The sequence below is a fragment of the Stegostoma tigrinum genome, chromosome 3 (genome assembly GCF_030684315.1).
Source record: "Stegostoma tigrinum isolate sSteTig4 chromosome 3, sSteTig4.hap1, whole genome shotgun sequence".
Lineage (NCBI taxonomy): Eukaryota > Metazoa > Chordata > Chondrichthyes > Orectolobiformes > Stegostomatidae > Stegostoma > Stegostoma tigrinum.
In genome coordinates this window covers 27,593,283-27,618,566 of record NC_081356.1, presented here as the reverse complement: position 1 = coordinate 27,618,566, position 25,284 = coordinate 27,593,283, and the positions used below count along the sequence as shown (strand labels likewise).

Below are 25,284 nucleotides of genomic sequence, written 5' to 3'. Positions count from 1 at the left end.
TTCTCTTTTTGGTATTGATGAAAAAGACCAGGTGATCAACTTTCAGTGAAGCTGAATGAAAGATAAATATTAGGTTATAACTTCTATGAAGTTCTTTGAATAGTGGCTGTAGGATTTTTTATTTCTATCCAAGAGACCTGGCAGGGCCTCATTTTAATGCATAAGTTGAAACGCAAAATTTTTGACAATGTAGCAACCACTCAGTGTCAACTGGCATCATATATCTAAGACTTGGGCACGTGAATGGAATCAGCAATATTCTCACTCAGTGGTACCAGTGCTAAAACTGACATACTGGAATCCAAGTGATGTCCTTTAAAATTCTGGGGATGTGAAGATTAGTAATACATCAGCAGGTTGTTTAATATGGAGTGAGAACATAAAAACCAGTAACAAGTTCAAAACTATCAAGCTATAAATTGGACTGAGGCATACAGCAAATATTGTTTCCTATGTAATGGAAACAGAAGACAGACTGAAATAGACCAATCTATTAGAAAAAAGTGTGAATAATAACTGGTATTAACTGTGGACCAAACTGTTACAAAAAAAATGTAAATGATAACTGGTATTAACTGTGTCTCATGCTTGCTTCTGAGTTGGGAGGTACTGGGCTCAAGCCCCAATCAGATTTTTGGGCATTAAGCCTAGACTGATACTAGGGTTGCAGTACTAAGGGAGTGTTGCATGGTCAGTGGTACTGTCTTTCTCAAGAGATGTTAAACCAAAATCTTGCATGTCCGCTAATGTAGATGGAAAAGATTCCACAGCACCAATTCTAAGAAAAGCAGGAGAGTAACCAACAGCACTAGGAAAAAAGATTATGTGGTTATTTCCTTGTCATTTGTGGGAGCTTTCTCTGCACAATTTGGCAGCCCTGGTTCCTATATCATAACAGTCATTATTTTCAAAAGTATATCATTAATCTTTAAGAGCTTTGGTATGTCCTACAGCCTTAAAGATGCTAAATAAATGCAAGGTTTCCTTTTTCTACAGAATTCTTTAATTGCGCTTCAGTGTAATTAAATTGAGAATTGCATCTTGTAAGCCATATTATAATTATCATCTGAAAATCTAATGTTAAAATCATGAGATAAAGAATGAAGCAACTACACATCAAGACAGCAAACTCCCATTCCATTACTGTAAATTACTCAAACAGCATTTGGTTTCAATGACTGTGCACTTACTGTTGATAGCATTGCCAAGTGATCTAAAATTGCGATGTAAGCATTTCCATTGGGGACCTATTGAGAAACTGTGCCAAAATATTCTTGAAATTGCTCTAAAATTCATTTACATAATGACAAAATCTTCCCAAAAACAAAACAGACTGTGCTCTTCCTCTTTTTGATTAAAAAATATTCCTTTGCATATTTAGGAGTGGAAGCCTCGTGCAGTTTTATTCATAGTGTCACTATCTTAGCAAATAATTCTTTCTTCTTATCAAGAAATTCTGAAAAGTCCTTCCTCACAACATGTTGTGAGGACAGAGATAATGGGAACTGCAGATGCTGGAGATTCCAAGATAATAAAATGTGAGGCTGGATGAACACAGCAGGCCAAGCAGCATCTCAGGAGCACAAAAGCTGACGTTTCGGGCCTAGACCCTTCATCAGAGAGGGGGATGGGGGGAGGGAACTGGAATAAATAGGGAGAGAGGGGGAGGCGGACCGAAGATGGAGAGTAAAGAAGATAGGTGGAGAGGGTGTAGGTGGGGAGGTAGGGAGGGGATAGGTCAGTCCAGGGAAGACGGACAGGTCAAGGAGGTGGGATGAGGTTAGTAGGTAGCTGGGGGTGCGGCTTGGGGTGGGAGGAAGGGATGGGTGAGAGGAAGAACCGGTTAGGGAGGCAGAGACAGGTTGGACTGGTTTTGGGATGCAGTGGGTGGGGGGGAAGAGCTGGGCTGGTTGTGTGGTGCAGTGGGGGGAGGGGATGCACTGGGCTGGTTGAGGGATGCAGTAGGGGAAGGGGAGATTTTGAAACTGGTGAAGTCCACATTGATACCATATGGCTGCAGGGTTCCCAGGCGGAATATGAGTTGCTGTTCCTGCAACCTTCGGGTGGCATCATTGTGGCAGTGCAGGAGGCCCATGATGGACATGTCATCAAGAGAATGGGAGGGGGAGTGGAAATGGTTGGCGACTGGGAGGTGCAGTTGTTTGTTGCGAACTGAGCGGAGGTGTTCTGCAAAGCGGTCCCCAAGCCTCCGCTTGGTTTCCCCAATGTAGAGGAAGCCGCACCGGGTACAGTGGATGCAGTATACCACATTGGCAGATGTGCAGGTGAACCTCTGCTTAATGTGGAATGTCATCTTGGGGCCTGGGATGGGGGTGAGGGAGGAGGTGTGGGGACAAGTGTAGCATTTCCTGCGGTTGCAGGGGAAGGTGCCGGGTGTGGTGGGGTTGGAGGGCAGTGTGGAGCGAACAAGGGAGTCACGGAGAGAGTGGTCTCTCCGGAAAGCAGACAGGGGAGGGGATGGAAAAATGTCTTGGGTGGTGGGGTCGGATTGTAAATGGCGGAAGTGTCGGAGGATAATGCGTAGTATCCGGAGGTTGGTAGGGTGGTGTGTGAGAACGAGGGGGATCCTCTTGGGGCGGTTGTGGCGGGGGCGGGGTGTGAGGGATGTGTCGCGGGAAATGCGGGAGACGCGGTCAAGGGCGTTCTCAATCACCGTGGGGGGAAAGTTGCGGTCCTTAAAGAACTTGGACATCTGGGATGTGCGGGAGTGGAATGTCTTATCGTGGGAGCAGATGCGGCGGAGGCGGAGGAATTGGGAATAGGGGATGGAATTTTTGCAGGAGGGTGGGTGGGAGGAGGTGTATTCTAGGTAGCTGTGGGAGTCGGTGGGCTTGAAATGGACATCAGTTACAAGCTGGTTGCCTGAGATGGAGACTGAGAGGTCCAGGAAGGTGAGGGATGTGCTGGAGATGGCCCAGGTGAACTGAAGGTTGGGGTGGAAGGTGTTGGTGAAGTGGATGAACTGTTCGAGCTCCTCTGGGGAGCAAGAGGCAGCGCCGATACAGTCATCAATGTACCGGAGGAAGAGGTGGGGTTTGGGGCCTGTGTAGGTGCGGAAGAGGGACTGTTCCACGTAACCTACAAAGAGGCAGGCATAGCTGGGGCCCATGCGGGTGCCCCTGGCATTATCCTCCGACACTTCCGCCATTTACAATCCGACCCCACCACCCAAGACATTTTTCCATCCCCTCCCCTGTCTGCTTTCCGGAGAGACCACTCTCTCCGTGACTCCCTTGTTCGCTCCACACTGCCCTCCAACCCCACCACACCCGGCACCTTCCCCTGCAACCGCAGGAAATGCTACACTTGTCCCCACACCTCCTCCCTCACCCCCATCCCAGGCCCCAAGATGACATTCCACATTAAGCAGAGGTTCACCTGCACATCTGCCAATGTGGTATACTGCATCCACTGTACCCGGTGCGGCTTCCTCTACATTGGGGAAACCAAGCGGAGGCTTGGGGACCGCTTTGCAGAACACCTCCGCTCAGTTTGCAACAAACAACTGCACCTCCCAGTCGCCAACCATTTCCACTCCCCCTCCCATTCTCTTGATGACATGTCCATCATGGGCCTCCTGCACTGCCACAATGATGCCACCCGAAGGTTGCAGGAACAGCAACTCATATTCCGCCTGGGAACCCTGCAGCCATATGGTATCAATGTGGACTTCACCAGTTTCAAAATCTCCCCTTCCCCTACTGCATCCCTCAACCAGCCCAGTGCATCCCCTCCCCCCACTGCACCACACAACCAGCCCAGCTCTTCCCCCCCACCTACTGCATCCCAAAACCAGTCCAACCTGTCTCTGCCTCCCTAACCGGTTCTTCCTCTCACCCATCCCTTCCTCCCACCCCAAGCCGCACCCCCAGCTACCTACTAACCTCATCCCACCTCCTTGACCTGTCCGTCTTCCCTGGACTGACCTATCCCCTCCCTACCTCCCCACCTACACCCTCTCCACCTATCTTCTTTACTCTCCATCTTCGGTCCGCCTCCCCCTCTCTCCCTATTTATTCCAGTTCCCTCCCCCCATCCCCCTCTCTGATGAAGGGTCTAGGCCCGAAACGTCAGCTTTTGTGCTCCTGAGATGCTGCTTGGCCTGCTGTGTTCATCCAGCCTCACATTTTATTATGTTGTGAGGACAGTAAGGTGTCTCAGTGGGTAACACTGCTGCTTCACAGTGCCAAGAGACCCAGGTATAATAGTAGCCTTGGACAACTGTCTGTGTAGAGTTTGCATGTTCTCCTGCATGTGCATGGGTTTCCTTCCACAGTCCACAGACGTGCAGGTTGGGTGGGATGACCATGATAAATTGTTCCTATTTCCCAGGGAGGTGCAGCCTAGGTGGATTAGCCATAGCAAGTGCAAGGTTACAGGGATGGGGTGGGTCTAGGTGGAATGCTCTTTGGAGGCTTGGTGTGGATTCAGTGGGCCAAATAACCTGCTTTTACATTCTAGGGATCCTATGTGCCAGTAAGAAATTGAGTGCAGATTGAAGCTCACACCCAACCTAACATAACTGGTGGAAAACCATGATATTGGTCAGAGGTTATTCCAGTAATAATTAATTACAGGAGATCATTTGACCATCAATCCATTCTTGGCCAGAGGCAATGCAATTCAGTCAATTCCATTCCTTTATTCTATCCTAGAGCACTGCATGTTTATCTCCTCTGAGTGCCTGTTCAATTTCTACTCAAAATCAGTCATTTTTTCCATTTCCATCCAAGCAGGTAATGAGTTTCAAGCCATCATCAATCCCTGCAAAAAATGTTCTTCATCATATTTCTCTTCCATCTCTTGCCTGAACTTTTACATGTATCCCTGAGTGCTCTCATCAGCTAATGGGAAATGTTTTTCCTTGTTGTGGGTGCAGCTTAACCCAGTTGAATTGAATCTAGCATTAAAACAAACTACAGACAGCGCAAGTATAATTGGTAACGCATATTCTGAAATCCCAAACTTTTTGCTCTGTCTCAGTTGGTTCCAAATGTGTGGTGATGATCTAACAAGCTGAAAAAATCCGGAACTCAGTTCACAATGTTGGTCCAAGCTGCCACTGACCCAACACCAAAACATTGAGACTGTGGAAGGGAGTCAGAAATGTTTTGAATCATGAGTCAATGGTGCCTCCTTGTGGTCGATCAGATGTAAGTGCAGCGGTCCACGAGCCCCTAAAGTCTCTGGGCCAAGAATGCTATGGTTCAACTCCAGAGATGTGTCATAGTACGTCTGAAAAGGTTAATTAAAAATATCAAAACTTCCAACTTGGCTGCTCCAAGGTGATGTCGGGAAGCACTTCTACACAAAAGGAGCAGTGGAAATCTGGAAGTCTCTCCCTCAAAAGAGCTGTTAAGGTTGAAAATTTCAAAACTACAATCGATAGGTTTTTGCCAGGCAAGGGTATTAAAGGTTACTAAACCAAGGTTGGTCAATGGAATTAAGACACAGATCATCCATGGTCTGTCTGAGTGTTGGAAGAGCTCCATGGATTGAATGAGTTGTTCCCATTCCAATGCCAGCTACAAGATTAAGTGCCACTATTAGATGTGTTCTGTTAACCAGCGCTTCCCCAAGTTTGTGAGACAACAGTTAACAAAGGATAGGTTAATGATCAAACAGTGAGTTAAAGATAAGAAACAGAATAGGCAGAAACTCTCAAACATGCTATTAACTGTTGAGTCTCATTACGAACAGGGAAATTATCATTCACATCCCATAATTCCACTGTGCACCCAATACTGCTATTGTGTCAGAACCAACATAATGAAGGTTATGTTAATGTTAATAGAGGCTAAGTTATCCCTGGACTTGTATGAAATATTCCACCCAGTTGTTCGTATTAGATCTCCATTTGTTTTATTTGCTATCCTGTATCTCAACAAACTTTGGTGACTTGTATATATGTACGAGTCTACATTATCATTGATTAGATGTCCATGGGTGTTTTGTAAGCTGTTATTAATCCAACTATTCTTCTACTTGGCAAATATCCATGTATTACACTCATCCGCAAGGTTACTTCCACATGTGACTGTTCCAGTTGTATCTTGGTTGGTTCCCATTGCACCTCTTGTGAATTTCATCTCATTTTTAGTTCAAGTCCACATCCCAACTTGTACTAAATCCTGATTACTCAGCAACTATGTGATTATTGGCATGCTAACAAAGTGTGAAGCTAGTTGTACACAGCAGGCCAAGCAGCATCTTAGGAGCGCATAAGCTGACGTTTCGGGCCTCTGCCCTTCATCAGAGAGTGGTTCATCATCTGATGAAGGGTCTAGGCCCAAAACGTCAGCTTATGTGGTCCTAAGATGCTGCTTGGCCTGCTGTGTTCATCCAGCTCCACACTTTGTTATCTTGGATTCTACAGCATCTGCAGTTTCCATTATCTCTGATTATTGGGTAGCACTGGCTCTTTGTTCCACCACACTGCAGATATAAAATTCTAATTCTTGTTTTCAAATCTCCTCCTGACCTTGTTTCCACTCCTTGAGAGGAGATCTAACTGAGGCGCATAAGATGCTAAAGGGGATTAACAAAGTAGATGTATTGAGGCTGTTTCCATATGTGAGGTCAATCCAGAACATGAGGTCTAGGTTTTAGGATGAGGGCTAGCAGATTTAAACTGGAGAAAAAGAGAAATTAAAACCAAAGAACTGCAAATGCTGGAAATCAGAAACAAAAACAGAAATTGCTGGAAAAGCTCAGCAGGTCCGACAGCATCTATGGAGAGAAATCAGAGTTAACGTTTTGGGTCCAATGACTGACGAAAGATCACTCGGCCTGTAATGTTAACTCTGATTTCTCTGCACTGACGCCGTCAAACCTGGTGAGCTTTCCCAGCAATTTCTGTTTTTGTTTCTGATAAGAAGAACTTACTTCTCTTGGAGGGTCATGTATCTGTGGAATTCACTTGCACAGAGTGTGGTGGAAGTTGTCAGTAAATTTAAGGAGGAAGCAAACTGATTTTTAATTGGTCATGGTTGAAGGAGTATGGAGAGTGGGCAGGAAAGAGCAGTTGAGGCCAAAATGAGATCAGCCATGATTGTAAGAAAAGGTGGAGATTGCTCAAGGCACTGAATTGCCTACTCCAGCTCTTAGTTTTTACACATATGTGTTCTCTGTAATGTCCTCCAGCACTACAACCTTCCATGAGCTCTGCATTCCTCCAGTTCTGGCTTCTTGATAACCATAATTTCAATTGTTCGGTCACTGGTCTTGGCTCTCAGTTCCCTATGTGGGTCAATTTGAAAGTTTCGACTTTGATAACAATCGTCAGAAATATTTTGTAAAGTAACATGTGATGCATGAATACAAGTTGTTCGCATGATAATTTTGGAAAGAGCAGTACTGGTTAAAAAAAAAGGAAATGCTGAGAAATGATCTTTGATCCATTATTTAGTGCTAATCAAAAAATTTTGGCTCTTCTAAAAGTGAGTTCTTGAACATTAATGTTAAGATTGTCCCTTTAAAGATCATCTCTTCAGCCAAAGTTGCTAACCTTTACCTAATCACACTTCTTAGCCCCAGTGTTTATGTATGAATAATCATATATTTATGATGTACCTTGCAATGATTTCACTTCTATGTTAAATTGACAATATAAATGTTGGACTGAACAACGTACCATTTGGTATTCTCTACAAAAACAAACTGTACCTCAGTTGCTTGATTTACCTGTGGATCCCTGTCAATCCTGCTGGGGTCCCGCTCATAACTCTCAGCGTAGATCCTAATTGTAGATCCCATACTCCCGGTCCCGCTCAGTCTAAATATCAGTCTAGAATCATCCGTGAATATCAATCTCAGGCCCTGTGAGAAGAGAAGTAGAAGTCATTATTACAAGGAATGCTGTAGTGGGGAAACACTGCCACTGGTAGCTTGGACAAATAATGGAAATAATTTATTTGTGCAGCTCTCAATCTTCCGCTTTAAAAGAAAGAGGTTACAGCAAATGTCTTGATTCATTGCTGAAATTCCTGTGGTGTTGTCTGACAGCTGAGAATTGCGAGCTACTGGCCTGGAAAAAGCCCAGGCCGTACCATTCTCAATCGAAAGGACATCGCCTCGATGCTTATGTGAAATTGCAACCACCTATAATTCTTATTTTACCTCCTGGCACTGCTGGGACCGCTGTCGTCCAAACCAAAATGAAGGTTTTATAGGACAAATCAGTCATGGGGCTGTCAGCCTTCCAGAATTGCCCTGGCATCTTGATGAATTGAAGATTAATCTCCCTGACAAGAGAATTGATGATAATGTTTTATTGTCTCCAGAATGCAGTTTATCCAATCCAAAAATATTGGAGAGTGGGGAGAAAGATTGTCCGATAGACAATCAAGAATTATCCAAATAGCAAATAGAGAGTTGGGAGAGATTGAAGGTCATGTGATGGAATCCTGTGGAATTGACCAGACTAATCAAGCATTGCTGAAAACTCTATAGGAACCAGGGGTGAGATTTACAACTTGCCAATGAGGTCTCATGAAGTTGGCACATTGTAACAACTGCCTTGATTTCTCCTGTAGCCTGCTTTCTGGGGTTGGGCGTGTCAGGTCAGTTGGCTAGTTTGCTATGCAGAGTAATACCAACGGTGTGGGTTCAATTCACCTACCAGCTGACGTTAACATGAAGAATTCTCCTTTTCAACCTCTCCCCTCTCCTGGAGTGTGGTGACCCTTAGGTTAAACCACTGCCTGTCATCTCTCCCTAATGAGAGAGTAGCCCTATGATCTGGTAGATCTATGGTGACTTTTACAATCTGATTTCCATGAATACTTCAGCAAACATATGAAGAGGGGCTTTTTGTATGTAAATTGTCATATCACCAAGACCCACGACAAGACTAACCTCCCAAATTAAATGACAATCATGGGGGATAGCAGAGGGTAGAAATATCTCTATGCTCAGGGCAACAGCTTCCAATTTTTCATCCTGGTATACACATCAAAGAAATAAAAAACTACATTTATATAGTGAATTCCATGCCCTTAGCTTGTTCCAAAAATTACCACCAACAGCAGAGTGATAATGGCCGGATGATTTGTTTAATTAATATTTGGCTGAGGGATAAATGTTGGCCAGGGCAGTGAAGAGAAGTATCCTTCTTCAAGATAAGATGCATGGGATCTTTTACATCCACCTGAGAGGACAGAGAGGGCCTTACGTTTAACTGGAAGACTACACCTCCAACAGTTCAGCACTTTTTCAATACTGCCCTGGGAGTTGCAACTCAGATATTGTGCTGAACTCTCGGGAGTGGAACTTGAACCCACGACCTTCGAACTCTGCAGACAGAGTAATACTCACTGAACCATAGCTGAATGCAAAATGAGACCTATTTAAGAGAAAAGATACACTAGAGTTGTAATTAGGGAATATCAGTATATTTTTACTTACAAAATATTGAAAATTCCCTGCAGCATTCCCTGAACACATAAACATCCACATTTGGTACATTGCTCTAAATTAGAATGAAAACTGAATTCCATCAAATCCCTCAAAAGTTGGTTTCAGGTTGCGTAGAGAAAATAAAGTAGATCAGAAAGCAGAGATGTTCATAAAGTTTGTTAAGAAATAAGTCAAACTATATTTATAAATATAAATAATATATTTATAAATGTGTGTGGGTAGTTGGTGGGAACAGTATTTATTCTCATCAAGGTTAAAATTGGATCATGAGATCTCCTGGGCTGGTTTGACTGCCTGAGGGGGCTTAGGGAGAAATCCTCCACAGAACCTGTTTCCTTCATTGACTCGTTTTTCCCTCTCTGTTTTTCTCTTGCTTCTGTTGGAGATTTTAAGGCAGTCGGGCATGGAATGTGAGAAGGGATATGTAAGATACGGTAGAATGTGGGGAGGGAATGCACATGTTTTTGGTCCGGAGGTTCCACTTTCATGGTGCGAGATGGCTGCTTGATGCTATTTTATGCTTGTATGAGTGGATCAACTTCCATTTTAATTCAGGGAGAGCACAGGAAACCCTCAGGAAGCCAGCAAACCAAGAAGGGCAACAAGAAATGCCAGAACACCTGGCTGACATAGAAAGAAGGAGGAAGAGGATTGAGATAATACAGTGTGGAAGATTGTTTTTGAAGAAGGGCCCTGACTCAAAATGCCAACTTTCCTGCTCCTCTGATGCTGCCTGGCCTGCTGTGTTCCTCAAGCTCCACACTGTGTTATCTCTGACTCCAGCATTAGCAGTTCTTACTATCTCTGGAAGAGGATTGAGTTAGTCCAGGCTGCAAATGTGTCAGCTGTGCCCCAATGTGAAGCACTTCCACCACTGAGTCAGAAGGTCATTAACACATGCTGAGGGAAATGTTTTCATTTTGATGCATTTATCCAATTCCCTTTGAAATTTACTATTGAATTTGCTCTCACTACTCTTTTAGGCAGCTCATTCCGAATCATAACATGTTGCTGTATAAAACATTGTTTTCTTTTGGGACTTCTTGCTGTTTTCTTAATCTTTTAAGATGTGTCTCCTCTGGTTGCTCACTTTCTTGTCGCTGGAAACAATTTCTCCTTATTCACTCTATTAAAATCAGTTATTATTTGTACACCTTTTAATGGGTTAATCTCATGTCACAAATGACACCAGTGAGCATTGAGCTGAATTATGGAACAGCACAGAAAGAAGTTATTCTGTGCATTGAGTCTTCTGTTACTCTCATTCACAAAATCCTATTGTCATTTTACTCCTTCAGGTATTTTCAATTGCTGTTTGAAGGCTATTGTTGAATTTGTTTCCACCGCCCTAACGGGCATCCTAACCACACTCTGCACTGAAAAAGATTCGTGTCATGGTGCCTCTGCTTCTTTTGCCAACCGCCTTACATCTATGCCTTCGCCTTGGCCTCTCAGCTATTGAAAATAGACATCACTTTGTCTAACAGGCATCACTAGGTTAAAAGCCTGATTAAACCCTCCTTGGTCCTCTCTGCTGTAAGGAAAACCATCCCAGTTCCTCAGTTCACCAAGTCAACTGCAAGTCCACATCCATAGAGTCATTCCAGTGAAACTAACAAATGCACCATTAACATCATCCTCAATTATATATGATGCAATCACAAGAACATTTTAAAAATGTAAAGTAAATGCTTGTCATAGGATATAAAAGGTAGGTTTGAAGAAAGATAATGGAGACTAAATCCACAAATCCAAATTAGCGAGAATATAATTAGACCTTAAGTTCATTTCCTAAACCTTTTCCTGTGCAATGTTTCCTTTCTATATTGTATAATGATGCAAAGAATTATAATGAATACAGGAAGTGTGGCATGGTTATTGTGAAAACTGGGGCAGAAGCCAATTATATATTGGTTCTTTGGAATTTACATGATGATAACCCTTTCCTTTTTGGCTTTGAGAATACTATTGGATGAGTTAATCTGCTCAATTTAGGAACACAAGGCAGGAGGAGATTCCTTGAGCCTGCTCAATATTCAATTAGATCATGGCTAATCTATGACCTCACTCCATGTATCCAGACTTGTGTTTTCAGCTGCATAAATTTCAACGTGTCGACACAGACAGGATGGCCAAATGATCTCTACCTACGCTGTAAGATTTTATCAACACCCTTAATAATATCAGTTCGCCAACTGCTACAAACAACTGCTATTTGTGGAAGAGAATTCCAAACTTTGACCAACCTTCACATGGGAAAATGCTTCCTAATTTCACCCATCAAAGAAAAACCCAAAAAGCTGAGGATGCCGTAAATCAGGAACAAAAACAAAGTTGCTGGAAAAGCTCAGCAGGCCTGGCAGCGTCTGTGAAGGAAAAAACAGAGTTAATGATTCGCATCCGGTGACTCTTCCTCACTTCTGAGGAAGAGTCACCGGACCCGAAACATTAACTCTGTTTTTTCCTTCACAGATGCTGCCAGGCCTGCTGAGCTTTTCCAGCAACTTTGTTTTTGTTCACTCATCAAAGGCCTGGCTCTAAATTTTACATTACACCCACGGTCCTAAGATCTCCATACAGTACAGCAGTATATACTTATGTTCCATCTAATATATTGAATAATTTAATAAATCATCCTTGACGTTCTAACCACCAAACAGTACAATTTAAATTGTGTGTTTTCTCCTCATTATATAACACTCAGAGTGTAGGTATCATTTGGTGAAATCTACTGAATGCTCTGTCCACAGACAAAATGTCCTTCCTATGGTGTATTGTCCAGAACTAGAACAGTACAATAGTTATAGTGCAGAAGGGCTCTTTTTGGTCCATTGTCACCATATTGGCTGTAAGAGCAAACTCAGCGGAACTTTATTCCTGTAGTCCTATAAATCTTTTTCTTCTCTTCAGATAATTATCAATTTACAACGGAACACAGTACCCCAGGAGCGGTCTAACCAAGAATTTGTACAGCTGAAGGATAACTTCCAAACACATTGCAGAGTCTCTCGAGAGCCATGAAAGCTGAAATAAGACAGCAATCAGATATCACCAAGTAGCCTGGCTAAGATACTTTGGATTCTTGAGGTGACCTCAGACATTCTGGGAATACATGGATTGGAACTTCAACATCAAGCAGATTGTAATGATTGTAAGGTTGTTAACTTCCCCTTCAAGTTAGAACCTGAATATCGCGGGCCTGCCATTAAAATGTGAGATAGAAGCCCATGAAAATGCAAAGATTTGTATTTATTTGACATCTCCCTCAAGACATCCCAAAGTGCTTTTCAGCCAATGGTGTACTGCGACTGTGTAGGATTCACAGCAGCCAAACTGTCATTGCAAGGGCTCACAAATAACAATGCAATAATTGATATAATTTATGGTTTTCTATATGCTGGTCCATGTAATGTATAGCTTAGAATGTTGGTTCCTTGTTGAGTGAGATGTCCTGAAGTTTATTAATATAACTATTTACATGGCTACAATAGCACAGACTCATGCTTATGTAGGTCTGTACTTAATAATGTCACATACATCTCCCACACAACTGACATTGCCTCTATTATGCAGAGACTGACTTCAGGTGAGATGGATGATTTTGAGCCACAGCATCTCATGCTGCAATGTAATACAACTATCTTTAAGGTAAAGGCCTATCTGGTATGGAACTTATGCCATAATACACCATTCCCTCTTTTGCCTTTAAATCCTTTTGGTGAAAAATAAGATGCATAAAGATTTATTTTTACATATTTAGACAGTAGATATATGATTTGACCAGATCTAGACCTTATATGGTTATCACAATTTGTTGATGCAGATTTGGTTTGTCCTGCGCTATCTGTCATCAAGGATAAATGCATTTTATTTGTTGTACCTGTGTTGTTGCTTACTAGTTTGACATCTTTTGTATCTGAGTGGTTATCCTGTGTGATGCGTGGTTGATGATATGTAATTCTAACATGTCATCTTATTCTTTGTAGAAATTGACCATTGCTCATTACATTATGCAACCTAGATTGGAGAGGTGCTATTTTAACATGAACGTATGTGCTCATCCTAAAATCTCAAAATCATATGCTGTGTCCTGGTTGAAGTGGGGACAACTATCTGCATTCTCGTTTATCATGCACTTGTACTATTTTCTTCTGTTCTTTCCAACAATGTGTCATGTGTCAATGTGTCAGGCTTGGAGGGCTGAAGGGCCTGTTCCTGTGTTGTATTGTTCTTTGTTCTTTGTGGTTGGTTGGTGATAGTGTGTGGATTTTCCAAATGGGAGAGTTGCTAGACCATTGCCAAGATGAGTAGCATGTAGCTTTGAAACAGCTATCTAAAAATTTTATCGAGCCACTTTACATTTAATGATCACGGAGGTTGCATTACAAACTCTGTGTTCCGTGAGACGTTTTGAATGACAGCAGCAAGGAGAAAAGCTAATACATTGAACATACCACTTGCTGCACTCATCTTTGAAGCATTCACTAGTTGTCAGCCACTAAATGAACTGTTGTCAGCCACAATTTCTTAGGGCAAATTGGATGGTCAATGTGTCAAAAACTGTTGGACAGTAGTATCTTTGATTTGTCAAAGAAAAGGGAATGGTTACTAGAATTTAATTGTATCCTTTGACGTGAAAGGTATCAATTATAATCATACACCTTGGCTCAAAAGGAATCTCATGCAGAGGGAAAGTTTCTTATGATTGCTGATGTTGATGGAATTGACAAGCTTCACACAACTTGTTTAGTTGATCAATGTCATTAAAGTCATTTAGCATTGAAACAGACCTCTTGGTCCAACTAGTTCATGCTGCCAATGTTCCCAAATAAAACTAATCCCACTTATTTGTGTTCGGCCGATATCCCTCCTTTCCTGTTCATGAACTTAAAATGTCCTTTAAATGTTGTAACTGAACCTGAATCCACTACGTCCTCTGGCAATTTACACATGAGCTACTCTCTGTGTAAAAAAAATTGCCTCTCATGTCCTTTTTAAAACTTTCTTCTCTCACCTTAAATATACACGCTGTAATTTTGAACTCCCCTACCGTAGGGAAAAGACCCTTGCTAGTTACCTTATCTATGTCTCTCATGATTTTATAAACCTCTAAAAGGTCACCTCTCAACCTACCATGTTCTAGGGAAAAAAGAGTCCGAGCCTATCCAGCCTATAGTTACAACTCAAAACCGTCCATTCCCGGCAATATTCTGGTAAATCTTTTCTGAACCCTCTCCAATTTAACAGTGTCTTTCCTATAACAGGGTGACCAGAACTGTGCAAAGTACTCTTGAAGAGAGCTCAACATCATCCTGTACAACCTCAACAATGACACCCCAACTCCTACAGTCAAAGGTCTGAGCAATGAAGGCAAGTGTGCTAAACATCTTCCTAACCATCCAGTCTACATGTGACACAAATTTCAAAGAATCATGCACTTGAATCCCTAGGTCTCTCAGTACTACAACACTTCCCATTAACTGTATATGTCCTGTCCTTGTTTGTTTTACCAAAATGCAATACGTCGCATTTATCCAAATTAAACTCCATCTGCAATCCTCACTCCATTGACCCAATTGATCAAGATCTCTTTGTCATCTTAGATAACCTTCTTCACTGGCCACTATACCACCAATTTTGTTGTTATCTGCAACCTTACTAACAATGCATCATTTGTTCTCATCCAACTTGCTTATATAATTGATAAACAAAAGTGGATGTAAGTACCGAAGCCTATGGAACAATATGTGGATTGACACATCACTTGTTCTTCTTCACCCATGTGACCTATATGTATCAGATGAAGGGTCGTGCTCCTGAGATGCTGCTTGGCCTGCTGTGTTCATCCAGCCTCACATTTTGTTGTCTTGACCTATATGTATGTAGTCTAATTGCATGTAATTTTAGAGCTAGTGAATTATAACTTGTTTGTCTTTATCTTCTTTAAAGTTGCAGCTTTCATGCCAAAAAAGTTTCTTTCAATCCTCATGCTATTTCAGAAAAAGACAACAGCAAAATCAACAGACATCCAGTTGTAGGCAAAGCATTTTCAGCGTAGAAAATCACAGAATCACAAAGTGTTATGGCGCAAGAGAAGGCCATATGACCCATTGAACAACACTGGCTTGTTAAATAATTATTAGTACCTGGCATTAGTCTACTCCAAAAGTGGAAAACTTTAAGTTTTCCACAGGAAATGTTAAGAAGTCTTAAAGTCAGATTGCCTAACAGATTTAATGAAATGAAGCTCATTAAGATCTTTATACTTAAAAAACGATTTTAAAAATCTCTGTTACTGCCGATCAATTTTCAAACAAAATGGAGTTAAGTAACTGAAAAAATTGCTTCAATATCTTTTTTACAACCAGGTAAGACCTGTTTGTTGCTTTTATACTTTAAATCCACTGCTCCAGATGTGGCCTCCTCTACGTCACTGAGACTGAGTGTAGACTCAGAGACCGTTTCGTAGAGCTCTGTACGCGACAAATGATAACACCTTCCACTTGCGAACCATTTTAACTCCCCCTCCCTCTCCCTGGGTGACATGTCCATCCTGAGCCTCCTCCAGTGTCACAATGATGATGCCCGCAGCGCATCATATTCTGCTTCAGGAGCCTACAGCCTGATGGCCTAAAGGCAGAAATCACCAGTTTTAAAATTTCCCTACCCCAGGCCTCATCCCATGTCCTACATGCCCTCTCAACCCCGCCTCCTTGAATTGACACAACCTGTCTATCTTCTCTCCCGCTTATCCGTCCCAACCATCTCACTGACCAAACCTCACCACTCCCGGCCCACACTCAATTATCACAATCCCACCTACCTCCCCCAGCCCCACCCCTCCTCTATCTATTTATTTCAGAGCTCCCTTCTCCCTCCCCATCTCTGAAGAAGGGTCCCAACCCAAAACATCAACTTTCCTGTTACTCTGATGGTGCCTGGCCTGCTGTGCTCCTCCAGCTCCACGCCATGTTATCGCTAAATCATAGGAGAACCTACTTTGACAACAAGAGGTGTCCAGATGTATAGGTGAGCCCAATGAATTTATCAGTCTGTTTGGACTTTAGCAAGGTTTTTGATAAGGTCCTGCACAGGAGAGTGACAGCAAAGCTAAGAGACCTTGGGATTCAAGGAAATTTGACTAACTGGATCCATGATTGGCTGATTGGCAGAAAGCGGAGGATGATTCCTGATGGATAGAAGCCTGTGTCCAGTGGGGCTCAGCTGGATTCAGAGTTGGGGCCCTTGCTGTTTGTGGTACTTAAAAATGATGTCGGCTTGGATAAGGAGCGCTGATCAGTAAGTTCATGGATGATTCGAAAATAAGTACGGCGGTAAGTAGCGAAGAGGACAGATTATAGGAGGATAGAGATAGACAAACTGGAGGCTGGAAGAACACAGCAGATCAGGCAACATCTGGAGGAAAGGAGCAGTCAAAGTTTCAAGTATAGACTGCCTGGTTGTAGATGGGCTGATCAGTGGCAAACGGAATTCAAGAAGTGTGAGGTGATGCACTTGGGCAGGACAAACAAGACAAGTAAATACACAATGAATTGACCTCTGAGAAGGACCAAGGATCAGCGGGATTTTGGTGTGCATGTCTACCAGTCCTATAAGGTAGCAGGGCAGGTACATAAAGTGGTTAAGGAGGTGCATAGAATTCTTGCCTATATTAGCCAAAGCAGAGAGTTTAAGAGCAGGGAGTTTGTGTTGGTACTGCATAAAACTTCAGTTAGTATTGTGTGAAGATCTGGAATCAACATTATAGGTGGGATGTGATTGCATTGGAGAGGGAGCAGAGCAGATTTAATACTTGTTGCCTGTGCTGAGAGAATTTTAGTTCAAAGGGAGATTGAATAGGCATGGGTCATTTCCTTGGAGCATTGGGGTCTGAGGAGACGTGACTGAGATTATCCAATTGGGGGGTGCAGATCGGGTAGATGGATCAATGGAGGCATCAATGACCAGGTGCATGGATTTAAAGTAAGAGGCAGGAAGTTTAGGGGGGATGTGAGGAGACATTTGTTTGACTCAGAGGGCAGTAGAAGCATAAACCCTCATAACATTTAAGAAGTATTTATACATACACTTCGAATGCCCAAGCATACAGGGCTATGGGCCAAGTGCTGGAAAAGTTAGGTTGTTTTATCCAGTGCAGACTCGATGGGCTGAAGGGCTTTTTGCTGTGCTGTAGATTTCTATGACTCCAGAAGAAGTAAATGTGACACAAGGAAAAACTCTTACTCAGCAAGTTCCTGAGATCTGGAATACCCTACTTGCGAATGTGATCGAGGCAAATTCAATAGAGGCATTCTAGATGGAATTGGATTGTTATTTGAAAAGGAAGAATGTGTACAGCTATAGGGAGAAGGTAGGAGAATGTCACTATGTAGATAACTCCCAAGAGAGCTAGTACAGACAGAATGGGCTGAATAATCTCCTTCTATGTTGTAACCATTCCATAAATGCATTAATAGATTTGACAGCTGCCAGTGTAAAAAAGAGTACGGGGATTCTCCCATCGAGCCTAGCTAAAATTTAATCCTCATCAATATTGCTAAAAACCAACGACCTGCTTATTATCAAAATTGCTGTTTGTGGAATCTTGCCATGTGCACATTGGTTTCTGTCTTTGTACATTGTTGTGGTGGCCAATTGGCTCTTGGTGTGTCCTGAGGTTCTGAAAGGTGCTGCAGAAATGCAAACTTTCCCTGGAAGGCTTAATGCAAAAAATACTCATTCATCACTGCTGACTAGTCCCTTGAAGAGCATAAGTGCAGAATAGCTTGATCACTCACTTGGTTCCTGGTCACGGTGCCATCCACAGGATCTGTGTACTCAAAGTTTTCAGTTTTCTCCACTGTGTAGTTATGATTGCCAACGGCAAATTGTTGGTTTATGAATGATCGTTCTGTGACAACTGCTTCAAGATCCCTCATTAAATAGTAGGCAACTCGTGGGTCAATATCTTCATAATCGAACCTACTCATAAACAGAAAGCAAGTTCAGGTAAGGAGCTGAGGGGAGCAAAAGTAAAATTATAGGAAATAAGACAGCAACAGAATATCAGAGGACTATAGAATATTCCCTTTTCATTTTCACTTTAGGAACCTTAGTATTATTAGAAAAGCTGGTACTTATCTCTAGTTGGGCTTTGGAAAGGTAATGTTGGGTCTGCTTCTTAAACCACTTCGGTCCATTTTGGTGAAGTTGCTCCCATTGCACTGTTACTTTGAGAGTTCCTGGATTTTAACCCGGTAACCATGGGTGTGTAATCACTGAAGAGTGGGGTGGGTTAATATGTAATCCTACAAAGAATGCTAATTTATTTAATTATCCAACAATTCAGAACTCAATCCACTGAGTTCCAGAGGAAACTGAATGGTAACTGAGTTCAGGGACAAGTCTGTCTGACAGGGATCAATAATGGTCTCAGCTGCAAGGGTGTAATATGAGCCGTGTCTCGCCGAGTGGATGATCAGCTCACCTGCAGTAGTAATTCCGACCAAAGCGGGCCCAGTGCTCCTTAACAATCTCCTCCACACTCCGTTTTCGAGCTGCGATAATAGACAGCCATGCAAGGACAGCCCAGAGACCATCCTTCTCTCGAATGTGATCAGACCCTGTGACACACAAAATAGTTCAATTGCACTTTGTCCAAAACAGGTTTCATACTCAACATACAACCAATTGGCAGAGACGTTGGCCATTTAGCCCATTGTACCTGTGCTGGCTCTTTGAAACAGATGTTTAATTAGACCCGCTCCCCTAGTTTCTGCCCGGAGAACTGCAAATTTCTCTTTTTTCATCAGTTATCTGACTTCCTTTTAAAAGTTGTTATTTAATCTGTTTCTATTGCTCTTTCAGAAGATCACAATAGCTCGTTGCATAATAAAAGCTCTCCACACCTCTTCTTTCACTCTGACTCTCTGAAGAGTTTACCCACAAAGGGCACATGATGAAACTTCTGTTAATAATATATTTCTGTAAGCACAAATCCTGGTTAGCCAAGCAGCATGGACAAGAGGAATTAGCAATGATGTTAATCAGGAATGAGATAGTAGAAACTGCAAATGCTGGAGAATCTGAGATAACAAGGTGTAGAGCTGGATGAACACAGCAGGCCAAGCAGCATCAGAGGAGCAGGAAAGCTGACGTGTCAGGTGTAGACACTTCTTCAGAAAGAAGGGTCTAGGCCTGAAACGTCAACTTTCCTGCTCCTCTGATGCTGCTTGGCCTGCTGTGTTCATCCAGCTCTACACTGTGTTATTGTCTCTTAATCAGGAATGATCTGTTTTAATGCCCAACTCAGTTATTTCCTACAAGGAATATGTCTTGTTTACTTAAAGTTGAGGAAGGATGTTGTTCTGAACTTTTTATGTTTCAATTTTCTGATTTATTCCTACTATTTGCAAGGCTGGAATTTTTATTTCTTTATTTTTCTATTTCTTTCTCCTATGACTTGCTCTGAAGAATTTGTGCCTTGATACCTTGCGCCTCAGATTGCACCTTATGTGGCAACTTGTAAACTTTTCCCTGTACTCATTTGAGTACATGTGACAAAAAAGCTAATTCAAGTCATAAAAAGAGCTACTGGGTTTGGGGGGATGTTACATATTTCACAGGTTGGCTTTGGGCTATTTCTAATTATTGAAAACATTTGCAACATACTGCAGCTTTTTAAAATTTGGAATGTAATCTGGCTGATTTCTAACATTTTGATCGAGAATGAAAAGATTGGGCGGCAGAAGGCTGTTAGGGGAGGAAGCACAAGGCAGCAGACAAACATTCCCCTTGGCTGCAGAATCTAGGACAGAGGGACCACAGTCTCAGACTAAGAGGTTCACCACTTAGAACTGACACAAGGAAAAATTTCTTCACTGAGATATTTGTGAATCTTTGGAATGCTCTCCTCCAGAGTGTTGTGGATGCTTAGTTGTTGAATATATTCAATACAGAAGTTGACAGATATTTGGGTATTACGAGAATTAAGGGATATACAAACGACTGTGGGGAGATAGTATTAACATAGAAAATTACCCATGATCTTATTGAAAAACTAAGCATAGTTAGGGGCTCAAATAGGCTACTCCTGCTCCTGTTTCTTATTTCTCTTGATCAAAGCGTCCTCAGCTTGTATTTGAAGAGAATACAAGCCTAGTCTCTGCAACTTGTCCTTAAATTTGATTGACACTTTTAGTTCTGGTATCATTACAGAGGATCTGCATTGCACGCCTTATAAGGTCAACATATGCTTGCCTTAGTTTGGAGCCTAGACTGAACACATTAATTGACAGTGCTTCTCCACTTTTGTCTTTCAACCTTGAGATAAAGGCAACATTCCACTAGTCCTTTTTACTGAATGATTCAATGCTTGGCCTATTCACAGTTATGAAAGATCGTACAGGCTTTTTAAGCAACAATAATCATTGCACAGTGACTCTGACTCGATTTTGCTTTCACTGTTCTAATACAGCAATGTCAATGTTGCATAAACCAAGAGCAATTTATTGCGTTGGAAAGCATATGATCAGCTTTGTCCAATACTGAGCTATGTGACCACAATAACCCCACTGTGTAAATGTAAATCTATTCACAATTGTTTGTCCACAGACTGACTCTAGCTCTCAGCTGGGGCCTTCTGGCAAAAAGAATTGCAATGGTGAATCTTCTACTGTAAATTGTACTCAGATAAGGGCATGGATTTTTATTTATTTGTTCCTGAGATGGGGTGTTATTGGCTAGGCCAACGTTAATTGGCTAGCCCTCAAGAAAATAGCCTTCACTGAACTGCTGCAGTTTTGTTACTTACTGGTCTTATAAAAACTTAATGTTTATGTAGTGCCTTTAACCTAGTAAAATAATGCAGGCTAATTCACAAGAGTTGTATCAAACAATTTTTATATCACATAAGTCACATAAGGGGATATCAGGTCACGTGAGCAAAAGCTTGGTCAAAGATGTAGGTTTTAAGGAGTATCTATTGGTGGGGAGTGAGGCTAAGATGATGAACTGCAGAGTTTAGGGTCCAGGTAACTGAAGGCACAGTCATCAATGGTCAAGCAAAGAAATGTGGGATGCTGAACAGACCAGAACTGAACAAGGCTGGGATCTACTAGGGCTACAGAGCTCTCAGAAATTAAAGGGATTGCGTTAGGCAAACAGGGATTTGTACAAGTTAGAATGCAGGCAGCAGAGGTCTGGGTGAGTTTCAGTTTACAGAGAGTAGAGGGTGGGAGTCTGATCAGAAGAACACTGGAATAGTTAAGTTTAAAGTACCAAAGGAATGAATGAGGTTTTCGGCAACAGATGAGTTGAAGCAGTGACAGAGAAAGATGATGTTATGGAGGTTGAAGTAGGCAGTTTTGGCGCTTTAATGAATAGGTGGTCCAAAATTATCTCATTTTGCACGAAATCATGGATATAAAAAGACGTGAAGTTTCGGGGTAGAACAGTTCAAAGGTTTTAGTGCTAAAGTGCAAGATCTTCAGGTGTATGTACATTGCAATTTTCACCATGCTACTTGACAGGGACTGAAACTTCATCTGTGAAGGCTATTCAACTGGTCACATTCCAGTAAAAGCTCATCTTATTCATATTTGGCTTAAACACCTGAACATCAGTCTGCTCTTCTATCACAATTCTGTATTTCCCAAAGATTTGCTGAGATATGAGATGACAGTCAAACAGTGTCAATACAGTTTCTTTAAAACCCCAATGTTTTAAAATAAACTCTTTTTACAAATTCTTTTCAATATAACAGAATTACAAAATTGTTACAGAGCAAAAGGAGGCCATTTGGTTCATTGTGCCTTCACAGTTCCATTCCCGAGTGCCAATCTCCTACCTTTCCCCCGTATCCCTGCACGTCATTTCTGTGCAAATAATCCTCCAATGCTCTCTTGAATGCCTCAACTGAACTTGACTCCACCACATTTCCAGGCAGTGCATTTCACACCCCACCACTCACATTTTTTTCCTCTATCTAGCTGGTTCATGGCTTTAAAAACCCTTATCACATCTCCACTAAGGTGCCTTCTCTCCAAGGAAAACAGTCCCAACTTTAATCTATCCTCATAACTGGAGTTTCTCATTCCTGGAACCATTCTTATAAACCACTTCTGCACTCTCTCCAATGTGTTCACATCTTTCCTATAATGTGGCATCCACAACTGTACACATTGCTCCAACTGAGTTCTATCAAGCGTCTTGTATAAAAGTGCAACATCAACCTTCCTGCAGCAAAACAGTTGAAATGTCAATGTGTACTGATTGCTGTTGTAGGTTCTGTTAGTTATTGATGGGTCCTTGGTTTATAGAGTCATACAGCATGGATACAGACCCTTCAGTCCAACTCATCCATACCAACTGGGTTTCCCAAACCTAACTAGTCCTATTTGCCTGCATTTCGCCCACATCGCCCAAACCTTCCCTTTCCGTAGTCCTGTCCAAATGTCTTTTAAATGTTATAACTGTACCTGCATCTACCACTTCCTGTGGCAATTCATTCCATATATGTACCACCTGCAGCATGAAAAACATGCCCCTCAGGTCCCTTATAAATCTTTCTCCTCTCACCTTAAGTCTGTGTCCTCTAGTTTTGAACATTCCCACCCTAGGATAAAGATCTTTGCTATTTACCTTATCTCTGCCCTTTATGATTTTATAAACCTTGGTAAGGTAAACCATCGGCTTGCTTTGCTCCAGTGAGAAAAGTCCCAGCCATCCAGCCTCTCCTTATATCTCAAACCCTCCAGTCCCAATATCATCCATTTAATTCTTTTCTGCATCCTTTCCAATTTAATAATATCCTTCCTATAGCAGGACGACCAGACTGCATGCAGTACTCCAAAAGTGACTTCACCACTGTCCTTTCCTATCATTTTAAATTGCTTCTTTGCCTCTTGATGCTCGATCACAATAGCAGCAACATTCAACACCAAGGTGCTTTGTTTACTCCTAATTTTCTCAGCCTTCAAATGGCAGCATTTTAAAAAGCTTTCTCATTCCCCACTGTGGATTTCAACTTTACTTGCAGATCCTCTGAAGCCTGTTCGCTGTCATCTAACCCAGGCCCAAGCCACTCCTACAGAACATCAGCACCCAATACAATCTGTAACATCCTTCGAGAGGCCAGTGCTTCAGCTCCATGATGTTCCCAGCTCACCCTTGCTGCTCTATATCTATCACCAGGTCAGAAGCTGTAGATTCTGCCTTCTTCAAACTTTGCGCCATTTTCTCTTCTCTAGGGCTCTCAAATGCTCAGCTCATCTTGGTACTGACTGTTTGCTCAAGCAGCCATCTCAAGGCTGAGCCTGAAGAATCTTTTGACATGCTGGTGGCTAAATGGAGTCTATCATTGCATTTGAAAGGCTCTGACAGTGTAGCACTGACTGTGAACAGTAGGAGAAACTTCACTTTGTAGTACTAATGGTCCAGCTGCCTTTCAACCAGATGAATAATGCACTGAGGTGGCCCTCAGGCATTCAGTGAAATGCGTTGCTGTTCCAGGTAGAGGGAAAGTCCTTAGTACTGTCAGTACTCTACACCACCACCAAAGTCTAAATTTAGCCTGGAGCTAGTATCTCTCCCTCACCAACCATGTGCAGCTGTCCAGCTGCATTGTTTAAGGGTGGCACCACTTCACCAGCCTTTGTCCCTGTGACTGGCCTTTTCTCTCTCTCCCAGCCTTCACCCCACTCACAATCGTTGGCCCCACTGCCAGTCTTGGCCCCCTCCACTCGCAGGTTCTTGGTCCCAGGTTGCCTTGGACAAATGGAAATTCAACCTCAGTAGAGCCACTTACGCATGTGTTGCTATTACACATGGAACAGTGACATTGACTGATATCACTGGGCTGATTTGTGCAGATGCAGATGACCATTTTGTTGGGGAGTTTTGTGTCTGGGCAGCAATGGGTGGCAATGGCCTAGTGGTATTGTTGTTAGTCTACTAATCCAGAAACTCAGCTAATGTTTTGGGGACCTGGATTCAAATCCCACCAGGGCAGATGGTGGAATTTGAATTCAATTTAAAAAATCTGGAATTAAGAATCTGCTGATGACTATGACGATTGTCAGAAAAACCCTTCTGCTCCACTAGTGTCCTTCAGGGAAGGAAATCTGTTATCCTCACCTGGTCTGGCCTACATTTGTCTCCAGACCCACAGCAATGCGGTTGACTCTCAACTGGCTTCTGGGTAATGAGGGATGGAAATTAAATACTGGCCGAGCCACTGATGCCACATCCCATGAATGTCTAAAGAAAAAACATTCGCTCAGGATTGTGCCTGGAGGGTCAGTATAGATTTTGCACTCAAGTATCAAGACTGACAGTGAAAGTCCAATTCACGAGTTACATTGACACCCAGATCTAAATGTGAAAGATGGACAGAACCAATGCCAATGAGAAACTAGGGCCTGAGACACTCCACTTTGAGGATTACGGATAAAATTGAGTGGAAACATGCATAATAACCACAGTTGTATGTGAGTGATGAGAGCAATCATGAAGCATTGATGCATCTGGAATTCATTGGTGGAGGAAGGTAAATGGAAATTGGGCATCTTCTGTTGTGTAGTTGAGGATGAAATTTTGAGTTCAACAGAGATAGAATAAATGCTTATAGCAACAGTTTGCATTAAGGTAAGCTTCTTTAGTCGAAAACATACTTGCAACTTCATGTTAGACTGAATTGTAGGAGCTGTTTCTTATCAAAGAGCCAACATAAATTACAGTAAAAGAAACACACAACTCAAAACATGTGTAATTGTTGCCTGCAACTGGCAACCCCTCCAAACTGCATACCAGTCTGACTTTGGGAAAAATATCACTGTCACTGGATCG

At 42.3% G+C, this 25,284-nt stretch overlaps 1 protein-coding gene across 1 annotated transcript in view; it reads right to left on the bottom strand.

Moving 5' to 3' along the window:
* The window catches only part of pgm5 (phosphoglucomutase 5), a 294,643-nt gene that overhangs the window by 5,712 nt on the left and 263,647 nt on the right, over positions 1–25,284 (bottom strand). The window contains exons 8-10 of the mRNA XM_048527372.2: positions 18,926–19,061; positions 18,237–18,420; positions 7,705–7,839 (exon numbers count right to left, since the gene is read on the bottom strand). Of these exons, the coding sequence (XP_048383329.1) occupies positions 7,705–7,839; positions 18,237–18,420; positions 18,926–19,061 (455 nt within the window). The remainder of the gene's footprint in view (positions 1–7,704; positions 7,840–18,236; positions 18,421–18,925; positions 19,062–25,284) is intronic.